The following is a 14,297-nucleotide window of genomic DNA, read 5'->3' as shown; positions in this document are numbered from 1 at the left end:
TGGACAAACAAAGTTCTTGTTCAACTAAAAAGTTGTGTTCAAGCAAAACGTTCTGTAACAGTATTTCTGTAAATATTCTTATATCTTGGCAGATTACCTGCCAGGACTTCTCTTTAGGATTCTCAGATCACCTGATGTACTCTCCTGCCAGGAATCTTTGTACCAGTTCACCTGCCTTGTATACTCGCTTGCCAGGACTTCCAATATGTTTCACAGTTCCTTGATGTACCACAATAGCATATACCACGGGGTGCTTGGTATATCTAGCTGTGGTAATATTTTATTCAAATGTACTTACTCAAAATTCGTCCGCACATTGGCATTTCATGCATCTGTATTTGATTGGGGGTTTGCCTTTATACTTTGTCTTGTCTGCGTTCAAACATTCTTCTTATTGAGTCTTGCCTTTGTACTTCACCTTGGCTGCATTCAAACAAACTTTGCCTTTGTAGATTTCCTGCATCAAACATTCTTCTTATTGGGTGTTGAATATGTACTTTGCCTTTACTGCATTCAAGCAAACTTTGCCTTTCTATATTTTCTGCATTAGCAATCTTGTACCATTCAATCACTCATTGGTGCAGTTGTTGGAATGCCCCAGGGCCCCCAGCTGCTTTGGGCAGACTCACCGGTCTTTTCCGTCTCCCACGTTGCTTGCGCCTCTGCGTTATGGCTTCTTCTCCTGCCTTCCAGGTTGGAGTGTGCAGACGCTCCGCAGCACGGCTCTGCGTTCACACGCCACCTCTCCTTCTCGGCCCGGGATGAAGCTTGCTGCCTCGTCAAGTGCTCGCATGCAGCATCTCTCTCCCTGTCCCTGCGGCCTTCTCTGCTTCGCCAGCTCTCTGTATGCCTCGCGCTTAGGTTCGCCAGCGTGGATGGCAACATCTCCTTTGGCACTGCTTGCTGCACCTCTCTGTTCCATAATGTGGTTGCCATTTGTAAATGTCCCGCTCATTACAGGTTTGGAAAAACAACTAGTCTGCATTTTACACTTCAAACTCCTGTCACTCTGCACAAACTCCCTTGTCCTCCTCCTTGTCTCCCTACCTGAGGGGTCATGGGAGTTGAAGTCCATAACTTTCTTTGGGCTTTTAACTCCTGGATGGTTTTTCTCACACATTTCACAAAAAGTCACAACAGATCATGGTTACCTTTGGACTCTTAACTCTTGAATGGTTGGTCTCCTGAACTTTACATAAAGGCACATAAAGAACAAAAGGTGCTATGTGTGAGTTATGGGTGTTTGGGTAGAAAGCGGGGCGCTGACTAGAATGATGTAGAGAAAAGATTTCTTGACTTCCTCTACGCGGGGTGGATGGAATCATTATCTGACAATAGCCCTTTAAGGTCTTGGGGTTTAGGGGGTCTTTCTCATGGGAAAGTGGGGGAACACTGACTCCTCCAATTAAGTCATAACATCTCCTCGGTAGTTGTCTCCCTCAATGTGATCCTCCCTCATGTAACCACCCCCTGGGTCAGGATCGGGTAGCAGCTGCCGTCCCCTGGCCACATGGCTGAAGGTCACCGCCAGGGAACCCGTGATGGCTCCATTGGATTTATCACAGTATAATGTATAGGTAAAAATAGTTGGATTATTCAAATTAAAAAGTGCGATATAAATGTAAGAATCTTACCCAAAACCTTTCAAAAGCAGTAGCTCTGAACAATTATTTTGCAAGGGCCCATGTAAGTGAGGATTGGTGAGAAGCTACAACAATGTTAACAATAGAATGGTCATTAAATATAAGATGTACACATCTAGTGCACTCTTCAATGGCTACATCTTATTACATCTTATATTTAACCATTCTAATACATTTATAAGGGTATGGTATTTTAAATATTATATCCAGTAGGATAAATCATTATAGAATCTACAGTTACGCCATACATATCTAATTAGTTATTATAATTTGATTGTTTTTTTTTGGGACACCGCAACATACATACAATCACAATCTGGTTAAGTAGTTTCTGTCCCTATTGATCAATTCAACGCTTAGTTCAATTAGTCATCAATTCATTAATAACATCATACATTGTATGTTAGATCAAAATAGTATCTTTAGACCAATATATCATGTTTACCAATATTATTATTTTTTCTGGTGTCGAAGGATGCACTGATCACATGAACTGACAGAACTATCTCAAACCATTTATATTTTTATTAACTTTGGAATAATATAACGAGTTCCAAAAATGTGCTTAGTGTTTACCTATTGTTTCTGTTTTTTTCCTCATTCTTCCATTCGTCCCTCTTTATTTTTCTTTCATTATATGTTCTCAGTATTTGCACTTATAATACATTTTTCAATTATGATTTTGTACTACTGTAATAATTATATGTTGAAGCACATCCTTGATTACATTTTGCATGTACTTTCTCACCTTGACAAAGCTCTGGGAGCGAAACATGTGGCACGTATGGCATTACGAAATATTGATATGGCTTTCAAAACCATTTGCATTTGTGCATGAGCCAATAGATATTTACCCATTATATTGATTCTTAGCAATGCTGCTCGGAATTACATCTTAGGGAACATCACAGGTTATTATTGCTATATTGGTCGATTCTGGCCCAAAGGATGCCTTTCCAACATTGGCACACACAATGTTCTGCGCTGCACGTGCCTGCACTATGCGTGAAGGAAGTGGACACTCCTGCTTGTGCTTCACTTGCCCGGTCTGAGGGAAGCTTGCATTGGTGGTTGTGCTGCACCTGTTCTCAGGGGTGGACTGGGAACCAAAAGAGGTCCTGGAAATAATGTTCAAAGTGGCCCCATCTTATACATTTTCTGTAGCCAGTCCACCACTGGTGATGTGTGTGCCATTCTGCCCGCAAATCCCCATTCATCAAACAGGGATTTGCGGGCAGAATGGCATGCAAATCCCTGTTTACACGCAAATAATTCCATGAATCAGGGTGATAGTCTGTAGGTGTTGTTTGGCCATGTGCCCACCCATTGCCTGCCCATGGCCATGCTAATCCCTATAGAGATTCCCACCCATTCCTGCCTCTACCCTCCCAAAACGCATCCTTGTGGGAACTCTTTCAGCTCACTTTCATCAGACTTTACATTCAAAGTGCCTGCCAGTGTTTGTTCAAAGCAGTCTTCTGAGAGTTAATGACTTAAGTGGAGCTGTAAACACGCTACTGGTGTAGTAAAAATGTCTTACCAGGCCTGCCTTCGGGACTCGATTTATAAGCAGTCTGCATGTCCTTCACTGAAGTCCTGTTAAAAACAAGCATTGGCAAAGCCACTGAAGTCCTGTTCAAAACAAGCACTGGAAAAGCCAACATCTTTGGTTAGTGCATACGTTTTACACTTTTGTCAGGCACTGCTATTAGATGCCCAGGTACTCGCACCCTTTTGCACCTGCTACCAACAATGGGTAGTTAATACCACTTCTGCCTGCAGGATTATCCAGTGACCCCAAGTTCTGCAGATAGACTCCCCCCTTAAGTGCCAAGGACGAGGTATCTCGTCCTTGGGATTACCTCCCTGTTGCCAAGGACGAGATAGCTCATCCTTGGCACTTACAGGGTTAATGAAGGAGAAAATGTTAGAAGGCATTGAACGGTGACATACCGAAATCACCAAAAAAGGCCTTGGCACTGGTGGGGAGGCGGGGCCCATGGCAGTTAAAAGGGCGTGACTCTGCTCTTCACCAGATCATCCCACCAGGAGCCTTTCCCTGGCTGAAACGCTTCACAGTTCACAATCTCTATATTATTTCTGTTCTGTGTCTAAAATAATGTCTTCCTGGTAGGGTATCCCCGTGCCTGCCCGAAATCCGGTTCCCTGTTTAAGCTGCAGACTGCAGTGCTGCAGTGTGCAGTGCAACACACTGTGGACCTCACGCATATCTTTGAAATGAACACGTACCACCGAAAATGCAAAAAACAGGCACGCCGAGAGGCATTTCGCCTTCATGGAAAGTAGCAATCAGATGTTTTATGAATTTACTGTGTGTGGTTCTATTCTGTTTGGAGCACATGGCGGCATGGGGTTAATGATGGGCGCTGCCACATATCAGTGGTAGGTGTGCTCCCAAACCCCACCAAGCCTGCTTTGTATGGGACATCTCTACCACGTCCTCCCTCTGGCCATCCTTCAAATTCCTCGGGGTCCCACTGCACCCAAGGATGACATCTTATCTCGAGGAACTTGGGGGGTGGGGTGGACTGAGGACTGTTCCTATGTCCCGTGCTGGGTGCACAGGCTATGCTGGGAATATGCCAATGACCTGAAAAGAGCCAGTGTGCGGAGCAGTCAGTCATCTACATGTACACAAGTGTGGGCCAACACTCCCTAAACTGGCACACCGCCCTTTACTGCCAGCGGCTTATTTACCAGTGCTTCCGAAAGCACCATATATTTCCCTGGCACCCAGTGCGGCAAATCAGTCTGTGTTCTTTCATCACGCTCAGTTATTCTGCTGCAGCTTTGTCGCTGCCCTTCCCTCACCTCAGCCGCTAAGTGAAAAGAAAATCAGCGCTATTTAAAAGCAAATGGAGTTTAAGCTATCTATAAGGTTGACAGGCAAATTCAGGGTAACATTGTACCCCTGCGGAGTAGCCCACAGGACCTGTGTATTTTGCGGCACGCTGCACTGCTTTTCATGACCACCTCAACACGCCATACCATCGAACTTTTAATATCAGCAAATATGAAGGCTGTTGCCAAAAGGTGTCATCTGGCATGCAGGCCTGCGTTTTTATTTGGGGAATAAAAGCATCTGCTTACCTTCGAGTCGACATCCAGCCAAAGGCCTCACACCCGCACTTAGCTGCTCGGGCAAGGCCGCTGTGTGCAGCCTGCCCTGCACCTGACCTGCGCAATGTGTGTGCAGGGCACGTGCGGTTCCCTGGTGCACAGGCCCTCATGCGCAGGCGCGAGCCGTCTGCCCCCCTGTCCATGCCCAGCGATGCGGGGAAGAAAAGAAATGCGCAGGTCCTGCCTCGGTCGATGGGGGCAGCAGGCAGGCAGGCAGTCGATTTAAAACAAACTACCCATGCGGAGTCACGCAACTTGTATCCTTCGGCACCAAAGAGGCCCTATGAGGCCAGAGGCCTACCGGGGGATGTCCCGGTGTCCCGGTTGGGCATTCCAGCCCTGCCTGTTCTGTGTGAAGAAGGGTTACACCTTTGCTTGCTTACTCTGTGTGTGAGGGAAGCTTTCACTGCTTCCTGTGCTCAATCGATTCTATGTGTGGAGGAAGCTTACACTGCTCTGTGCCTATGTAGAAGGGAAGGTTGCACTGCTGCCTGTGCTGTATCGGTTCTGTATGTGAGGGGAGGTTCCACTGGGGACTGTGCTGTACCTTTTCATTGTTTGAGAGGAGCTTGCATTGCTAACTATGCTATAACTGTTCTGCGTTTGGGAAGCTTACATTGCTGCCCGTGTATATCTGTTTTTCTACATGTGGGGGAGCTTGCACTGCTGCTTATGCTGTATCTGATGTATGGGAGTTATGGATGTAAGCTGCTGCCTTGAAGTACTGCTATATGCAGCATCTGTCCTCTGTCTTTGCATCAACCAGGAAACGTTCATAATAAAGAAACGTAAACAAACAATTTACAAATAGTTTTGTTTATTTATCATTTTTTGTAAAAAGAAAAAGCTACACATATGTACATACTGGGTTTCAATTAAATGCAATCCATAAACACAAAAATAGGGAAGGAGGCCATGTTTAGGCAGTGGTAAGGATGTAGAAAGAGAGATAGAAGGAGAGAAGTAGAGGAAAGGACATGATACAATTGGAAAGATATGTAGAGACAGACAGACAAGATCCCTCGCAGAAACCTGGCGATGTTTTCAGGTGATTCGTTTATTAAACCAGTAACGTTTCAAACTAGGGTGCCTGGCTATTTCATTCCTAAATCCAGCCTTTTAATGTAGTTAATGTATTTCTTATCCAGCGCTCCATACAGTGGCAGCTGTGCACATTATGTGCATAGGCTGGGCAAGGATTCACAGATTCATTTTAGTGTCATTTTTAAAATGCACCTATTTACTGAGATGCTAGGAGACGCTGCCACATGCCAAACTCTTATTTTATAATTTGGTAGTGGTTAGGTTTTGTTATCGTGTTGTGGCTGGCTGAATATGGAGTCGGCATTGTACGCTTTCTCTGTGAGGGAACCTTACACTTTAGCTGCCCCTGCTGTAGGGTGGGATTGTGGGGTAGGATCTGTTCATGTCTGGCTGCTTTACCTGTTATCTGCGCGTACGGGAAGAATACGAGCAGGGCTCCAGGTACAATTTTGAAGTTGCAGAATGTACTCCCTATTTTGTAAGTGGAGAATAAAATGTTTCTATGGAGTACAAAAGTAATTACCAATTGGGGTATTTTTCAGCCAGTAAATGCACACTTTAAAACTAAAATAAATATATATTTGTAATCCATACTTCTTTGCACCTGGTATTTTATCCGAATTAAAAGGGAACATGGATCTTATGAAATGTTCTAGCTGGTACTCTTGTAAATAATCTATGGCTGGGACAACAGCCTAGTCTAGCTTCCGACTAGGCTGTCCCCATTTTATCATTTTATGGCCTTTAATTGCATTGTGGTGATGTCATCTGCCCCCTGCATAAAGTATAATGATATTCAATCCCTGCTTCCCCCTTTGAAATGGGCGGAGCATCACGCTCCATCGTTCTTTATATAAGGTAGGAAATCACTCTCAATATGGGTTACACCCCAAAATGCGGCCAAACACTGAAATCAGGCCCAGAACACCACAACTCCCAGATCACTTTGGGCCTGACTCACAAGGGCTTGCAGTAGAGCAAATCAGGAAATGTTTGTGATCATTTCAGATTTACACCTGCTTCCTTATACCTGATTCACAGCGCCTGAAACGAGCAAATCCTGGGGTGAAAGCTTTGAAAAATTGTTCTTCTTATCAATTAATTGAATTTATGTTAGATTTTTCTCATATGACACCACATCCCCCATTTTAGTTTCATAGTTTCATTGTTGCTGCTCCAGGTGTTAGTGAGTCACAGGGCACACTCGCCGTTTTTGTAGTATAACTACATTTAGTGCCATGAGGCCCGCCAATGTTGTCTATTCCCAAATCATGTTCACATAACGTAAAACAGGGAAATGTCTTTAATTGGCAGCCGTTCATGAAAAGCTATTTTAATCATTGCTTTTGATTCGAAGCAGAAGGTGAATAGGAAATGGAGACACCCCTTTTGAAGGAAATCCCATCACTTCTCACAAAGAAATTTCCTTCAGTACCACAAATGACTTGAAAAGGCTTTGGCTAAACTTAACAATTTGTACCGAATCCTCCACTAAGGATGAAACATTGTATGTTTTGGTATGTCTTTGTATTTTGCAGTCTTCATCATATTGCATTGCTATTCCATAAGTAAAGGTGACAGGCTGGAGGATAGATGGCAGAGATGATAAAGGGGTTACTGTTTGGAATGCAGTATGGCAGTGATGCTCTCAGAGACAGGATTTAGGTACCAGTGTGTTTTAGTAGAGTTGCCAATACCAGCGTGCAGTACCAGGTACTAAGGAATGTTTTTGGAGTACAGGAACTTTGCTGTCTTTTTTGCCACAATTCTGAAGTTCAGGGGAGCGTGAATGCAATGCTATACCCTGAGCAAACATCCAGCCATGTTTCAGACATAGATGCAACTCATAGTCTTTGTCAGTGACTTGGTCGCAGATCTGTTGGGCTTGTTTAAGGGCTGGCCAGGCATTGATGCCAGCCATTTTGAGGGTGACGGAGAAAGGTCAAGGTTGGTTTGGTTACTGAAGAGAAATCAGATTATTTTGCAAGATCTGGGGGCAGCTGCATGCTGGCATTGTGGGTGACATAATTTTGGCTTTGTGGATTCATGGAGACGCAAGGCAATGATTAGAAACTTGCCTGGGGAAGCGGAAACACACCTATGTATTTTCCTATGCCTTTCCTGAATGTTAAGAGTGCTCACACAAGACTACTGTCCCACAACAGCTGTAGATGAAGCTGGCAGAGGGCATGTCATACGTACCCCACGTGGAGACCCAGCGTAGGTACAATGGAGGACCTCAGGGGAGCCAGGTCGAGGCAGTTCCCATGGGTACAAAACGTGTGTCCTGAGAGTGCGTTTAACAATGTACCTTAATTTGTTTCACGTAATTAATACACTACATTACGCTTGAGATTTAAGAGTGGCATAGTAGAGTCTGTAGGTGAATCATGCAAATGACTAACAGATTGATAACCAGGAGGATAGTCCAGTGCTTTAAGTGCTTGCTTCAACAATCTGTGTTCAGCCTGCAGTTTACAGGCTCATATCCTGGCAGGACCAACATTTCCTGTTATCCTTCCAAGGTCGATAGATTGAGCACCATTAACTTGGGTAACAGTAACACTGATTATTTGACCTACTAAAAGAGTGTGGAGTCCAGCATGACGCACTATATAAAAATTTGATATTATTTAAAACGGATTTTGTTACACAATTTCATGGCCACATAGTGATGAGAGCATATTCCAGGTGTGCTTGAACAATAACAGAAGCAGCTTCAACGTTTCAACAATGCCGGTGTCAGAGTTTTTCTCGAAATAAGATCATTTACTGGATTTAAAGGGAAGACTTGCAGTCACTGGTGATTAATAACTATTGGAAGGATGCACAGATAATTCCCATTAGGGCAGCACCTGACAGAGAATTAGAGAGAGTCCTGTCATGTAACAGTGGGCATTGGGCACTCTCTGTAGGGTGACAGCTGGGGGGTGGGGGGCAGAATATGCCCAGGCACAGAATGGAGACAGGCAATGCATAGCCAGGTAAGATAGACCCTAGGAGTGAGAGAGAATAAGAAAGAGGAAAGAGGGAAAGGATGGGGCCACAGAAGAGCGAATACAATAATACAACATATGATCTGAGAGAGAGAGAGAGAGAGAGAGAGAGAGACAGAGTGAGAGAGAGAGAGAGAGAGAGAGAGAGAGAGAGAGAGAGAGCATGAAAGGTGCCGTGGTGGATTCTGGGAAAGAATGCAAGATAGACGGCTAAGTCAGGGATCTTGGAAAGGATGCAAGATGGGGTAAAAACGTCCCTGAAGCATAGGTACGAGACCAGGAAACAGACAGGAATCTAATTAGATTACGAGATAGAGAGGGAAGACAATGATCTAGGAAAGTGATTACGAGACTGCGAGGAAAGAGATTGACACTTGACTTACAACGGTACTGTAATTGATGGGAAGAATTTCCAAACAGGTTTAAAACACATTAAATACATTCAGACTAACAATGTTTTATTGCAGAACATCGTTGTGCAGACCAGTAGTGATAAACAGCAAATATTGTGTGGTGTGCATAATATGGTGGCTGGGATGGTGGAGTGTGAAGGCCATCAAATGCACAGGCACAGGCCCTTCTCTTTTGATGAATGGTGGTTTGTGATACCACGAGGGAGACATTAGGTCATACCTATTTCTCAGTCCACCTTTCAATGTATAGTCCCAGTTGAAACGTAGGCTGTTTTATTAAAGCAAACATATTCATCGTACACTGCGTTAGCTGTCCTTTTTTCTGATTTTTTGAGGCTCGTGTTCTGTTCAATGTTCCTTTAATTCTCATGTTTTTTTCTCTGATACTAAGCACCCACCTCATACCTAGCAAATCATTATTGAACTTTTTTGTCCTCGTTTGTTCTATTGTGTGCAGGTAAGCAGTCCTCTATGTAGCTTTATTGAAAAACTCATCATGCCAAAAATGGCCTCAAACATTGGGCATCTGCCCGATTGCTTCACCTTAAGCCTTACATCCATTCGCAATAACTAAAATGTTCCTAAAAGTAGCCGCACTGTCCCGTAGGGGAGCGAGGAGCATGGCCATGCAGGGCTTGCAAAATCTACTAGTCCACTTGCATTGGCGAGGAGAGTTTTTGAAGAGTGAGTACCATTTGTCTGATACTGGACCTTGCCGGTGATTAGGGGGATTTCTGAACTTTTATATTGCCATTTACTGCAAACAAACCCTGTTTTCAGTAAATGGCAAATCAAATATTCACTGTGCATGTCTGGCCTTAGGGTGGTAGCATTGCACCAAATATGAAGTGTGCTTATGGTAACATGCACCATTTTACAAAAAGTATGAGTAAATATTTTGTCATCTGCAACCATGGGGCAAGTGTATTTCTTTTTAGGCGAGTATGTAAACTAAGGAAAAAGCCCTGCAGGTCAAGCACGCTTTTAAAGAATTTGCGAGGCCTGCCCTGGATGGAGGAGTGACCGAAATAAGCCCGCATTGCAGAAAGTGATGAGGAGCAACTGGGTACCTTGAAAGGATAATATGTGCCACAATCCTAAAAGGATTCTTGGAAATGACAAGAACATATTTGCAATTCTTGACTGCATTTCAATGATCCTTGTTGGCTGATGGCACCCAATGTTCCACTCAAGTTCCTAATAATTCTTAATGCCCTCACAGCCCAACAGGGTTTAAACAACAGGAAAAACCTGTCAAAACTTTGTTTGCCTTTTCAACAGCTTCACCATGGGTTGACAATGGGTAACAGCCAATGGCAGTGATGTATGGGTTCTGACCAAGTAAGATGTGCAATACTGACCACAATGCCTTTGGCCAAAGATCTTTTGGTTTGTATTATTTTCAGCTCATGTTATTAATCTTATACTTGGAGAATGAGCAACTATCTTAAAGTCCTTTGCATGGACAGAGTGGGCCTGTGGCGCCCACAGAGCTGTTATAGACAGAACAATGATGTTTATCCCTCTTGGCACGCTGTGTATGTGTCCTCACCCAGTCATGTGCCAGCTCCATGGTTACAAACTATTGATGCTGGTTGCAAAACATGGCCCTTAAAATGGTGTTACAGGAGTGGCAACGTAGGGTCTGTGGTGAAACTTTGCCAAGGTGAGTTCTGTTAGCCTTGCGCACCAGCACAGCAGAGAAGCTCTCATAAAGAGAATGCTGGGGTTGCTAAATATCTCTATATCACTTGAACTGTGTGTTTCCTGTCATGGGATGTACTTCTTACAAACCATTGTAACATGGTACTTTGGCACACTTGGCTCAAATAAAATGGACTACGACTATAAGCAGAATTAATTAGTATGCTAAATGTAAACCAAGGAAGGGAAACATTGTGTCTTCGGTTGCATGGAGTCACATGGTAGCTCAGTGAGAAGTTTTGTTTTTCCAGTAACAGTCATTGTGGATCGGAGGCTTCCTTTGTCCTGCAACCTTAGAAGCACCAGTCAGTCTAGAGGGACACTAACTGAAAAATTGTGTACCCATGATTCATTCTGCAGTGCAGTCAGGGCTAGACACCAACCATGACACGACCCTAAACACACACTGGCTGCCTTCACAAGAATGCATAAGGAGAGCCACGGATTTACTGACAATACGCATATGGGCTCCAACCCGTCAGGTAGCATTTATTCCTTTGGATAGTTCAAATGTAGATCCCATTTCCTCTGCGTTCTCTCAACTGGTCCCGATTTCTTCTTCATGGGAGAGAAAAAGGCTGAAAAATGGCCCTAACTTCATCTCCATCATATGATGAAAGACTGACAGCAGAATTCTGGTCTTTTTGGGAGTGTAAAGGGCAGGCAGCTGATCCTTACCTCACTTCAGAGTGTGAAAGACTGCCATCCGCCTCGGAAGTTGAAAGGCTCACAACTGGTTTTCACATGATATAGTCCGCTATAGGAAAGTGAAAGACAGGCAATTGGCCCTTACATAAACTGCCTCAGAGGGTGGAAGACCAAGAGTTGCTCCTCACTTAGTCCTCAGCAGATGTTGAAAGGCTGGCAGCTGCTCGTCTGTGGGAGGGTGGAAGCTGACAACTGGTCCTCACAGTATCCTCACAGCTCGGAAGGCTGACAGTTGCTCCACTCTAGGAGCTCAGAAGACTGCCACCCGCTCTTCATGTATTTTCCCTGTGGACATGAAAAACTGGGGAGGGAAGAGTGGCATTGGTCGTTCAAGAATCAGAGCATGCACCGTATTGGGTGGAAAACAATGCTGCTACAGTAGCAACAAGGTAAGGTGCTGTACCCCTTGCCCTCACTCAGCGGAGCGAGTGTGCTACCACATAAGCTAATGAGCAATCAAGCATCACTGTACCTCTTGCCCTCACTCAGCGGAGCGAGTGTGCTACCACATAAGCTAATGAGCAATCAAGCATCACTGTACCTCTTGCCCTCACTCATCGGAGCGAGTGTGCTACCACATAAGCTAATGAGCAATCAAGCATCACTGTACCTCTTGCCCTCACTCAGCGGAGCGAGTGTGCTACCACATAAGCTAATGAGCAATTAAGCATCAGAGTAAGTGACAAATCAAGCTAGTGGGGAAGTGAGTAGGATATGAGCATATGGGTGAGTCATCAAGCACATGAATACATTCTCATGGAAATTAGTGAAGGAATACGTTTTGATGTTTTGAAAAATCATTAGCAGTAATTTAACTGGTGTGGCATCTGCCGACAAGACCCTGCTACATTTCCCCCGAAAAGAGGATGGGTCTCTGAATTTCAGGCTGAATGATGTGTGGTCCACAACCGACCCATGGAAGGGAGGCATCTCCGGTATATGGGGACCCTTGGCGGAACCCCCAATTACCAGTGGTTTGGCAGTAGTGTCATTGGTTGCTGAACTCTTTAAAGGGTGTCATTCACAATGCCCCCCCCGCTCACCTTGAGGGAAGATAGTACAGAATGGAGGATCTTGTGAGACGGGTCGAGGTAGGAGGTCAATGTCATGAACAACGAGGGTGTAGGGGATGGAAGTAGAAGCGGGTGGAGTCAAGTTCAGTGTTCCACCAGCTCAAGAACTAGACTGTGCAATGGAGTCAGAAAAGAGGAAGACGCTCCCATCCTAGGAGGCGAGCACCAGGAGGCTCCTCTGGAAGGAATCAACACACATTGTGACATTCAGTACTTTACAGTAAAGACCCCACCCCACAAACAGACATAGACTACTAGGGCAGGTGGGTCTCTTTCTGCAGGCACAGTGACTTCCAGTATTCAGGAAAATTAAAATTCGCTCTCAGTGGGCACCTGCCAAGGTGTCCTTTGGAGTGACAATGCACCCGTGATTAGTCTGCATCTTATGTCCAGGTATGAGGATGAAGCAGGCCAGGGAATCCTCTGGCATCACAGTGATATCCTATCATGAGTATCTATCACAGCGTATTATACAGCTATTTTACCACATTATGTACATAGGAGGAGCTGCACCACTGTTCCTTCTCATCTTCCTTAGAAACCTGAGGACACGCTCCTGGGTCCGAAACCAAGAATCTCCCCACGTCCTCCGGATCCCTTTGCACCCAAGGGGCAGCTTCTTCTTTCGGTAAATCCCCAGAGTTCAGCGAGTGCAATTGGCACTTTTGACGTGTGTTGCTACGGTGGATCTGTCTTGGCGTTCTATTGAATGCCATATTGTTCTATCCCGCTATATGCTGATGCAGTGGAGTTCAGCTCTGTAAAAGGAAGCAATTACACATAGAAGGAATGGGTTGGCTCTGGTCTCCCTCGTTTGGAAAATGCCATGAGGAGCTCCTCTGCTCATCTCAACATACGGTTTGGGATTTAGTGACTGGAGTCAACCCAGTCTGTCCCAAAAGCCGGTCCGTGTTTGTGGAGCTGCAACAAGTGACTGTAGTGGAGCCCTCGACTAGGGCACGTTTCCATAGGAGGCTGCAAAGAGTAAGGCAAACTATTAGTAATACAGTCTTAGTACAGAGATAAAAAGCAGGAAAGCGAATAGTGAATTCCTTTGAAAGGAGGTCAGACTGGAGTAGAGTCCGTATCGTGTATAGCATTATTTACAGTATTTGTCTACTCTTGCTGACTGGTCCTGCCTCTTATCATGTTTTTAGCTTTATGAATGTGGATGCCGTATCCCAGTCCCCCCTCACCTTTCATCTAGTGTATATACGTTTATATGTTTAGGACCCCCATACGACTTGCAGCACAAGGACCATTTTAGTTACATATTTGCGTGCTGTCTACGATGTTTAGTTCTTCTTCTGCAGATGTGACTGACAAGACACAATACTCTAGAGGTGGCCCCCAGAACCTGAACATGTGGGTTACAGAAATGGGCACAATACTCCAGACAAAGTCTTCAGAACTGGACACTGTTGGAGCCGAGCCCTGGAAGACTTCCTCCTATAATCTAGGTATGGCCTCCAAGATTAAATACAGTGAAAGAGGTGAGAACTCCCCAAGTGGACACGATACTCCATAAGTGATATTGAGATTTGGACACAGTGCAACAGGTGAGGCCTCACTATC

General features: G+C 44.7%; 1 protein-coding gene across 2 annotated transcripts in view; it reads right to left on the bottom strand.

The window, feature by feature from the left end:
* Positions 1 to 5,579: 5,579 nt before the first annotated feature.
* SAMD10 (sterile alpha motif domain containing 10) overlaps positions 5,580 to 14,297 on the bottom strand; it is a 410,349-nt gene continuing 401,631 nt past the window's right edge. For both annotated transcript variants that reach the window (XM_069650844.1, XM_069650845.1), the window contains exon 5: positions 5,580 to 13,697. In XM_069650844.1, the coding sequence (XP_069506945.1) occupies positions 13,590 to 13,697 (108 nt within the window). In that variant the 3' untranslated portion in view covers positions 5,580 to 13,589. The remainder of the gene's footprint in view (positions 13,698 to 14,297) is intronic.

This window comes from Ambystoma mexicanum, chromosome 3p, assembly GCF_040938575.1.
Source record: "Ambystoma mexicanum isolate Mex_15411 chromosome 3p, UKY_AmexF1_1, whole genome shotgun sequence".
Taxonomy (NCBI): Eukaryota; Metazoa; Chordata; class Amphibia; order Caudata; family Ambystomatidae; genus Ambystoma; species Ambystoma mexicanum.
The sequence above is the reverse complement of the archived record's forward strand: the minus strand, read 5'-3'. Positions and strand labels throughout refer to the sequence as shown.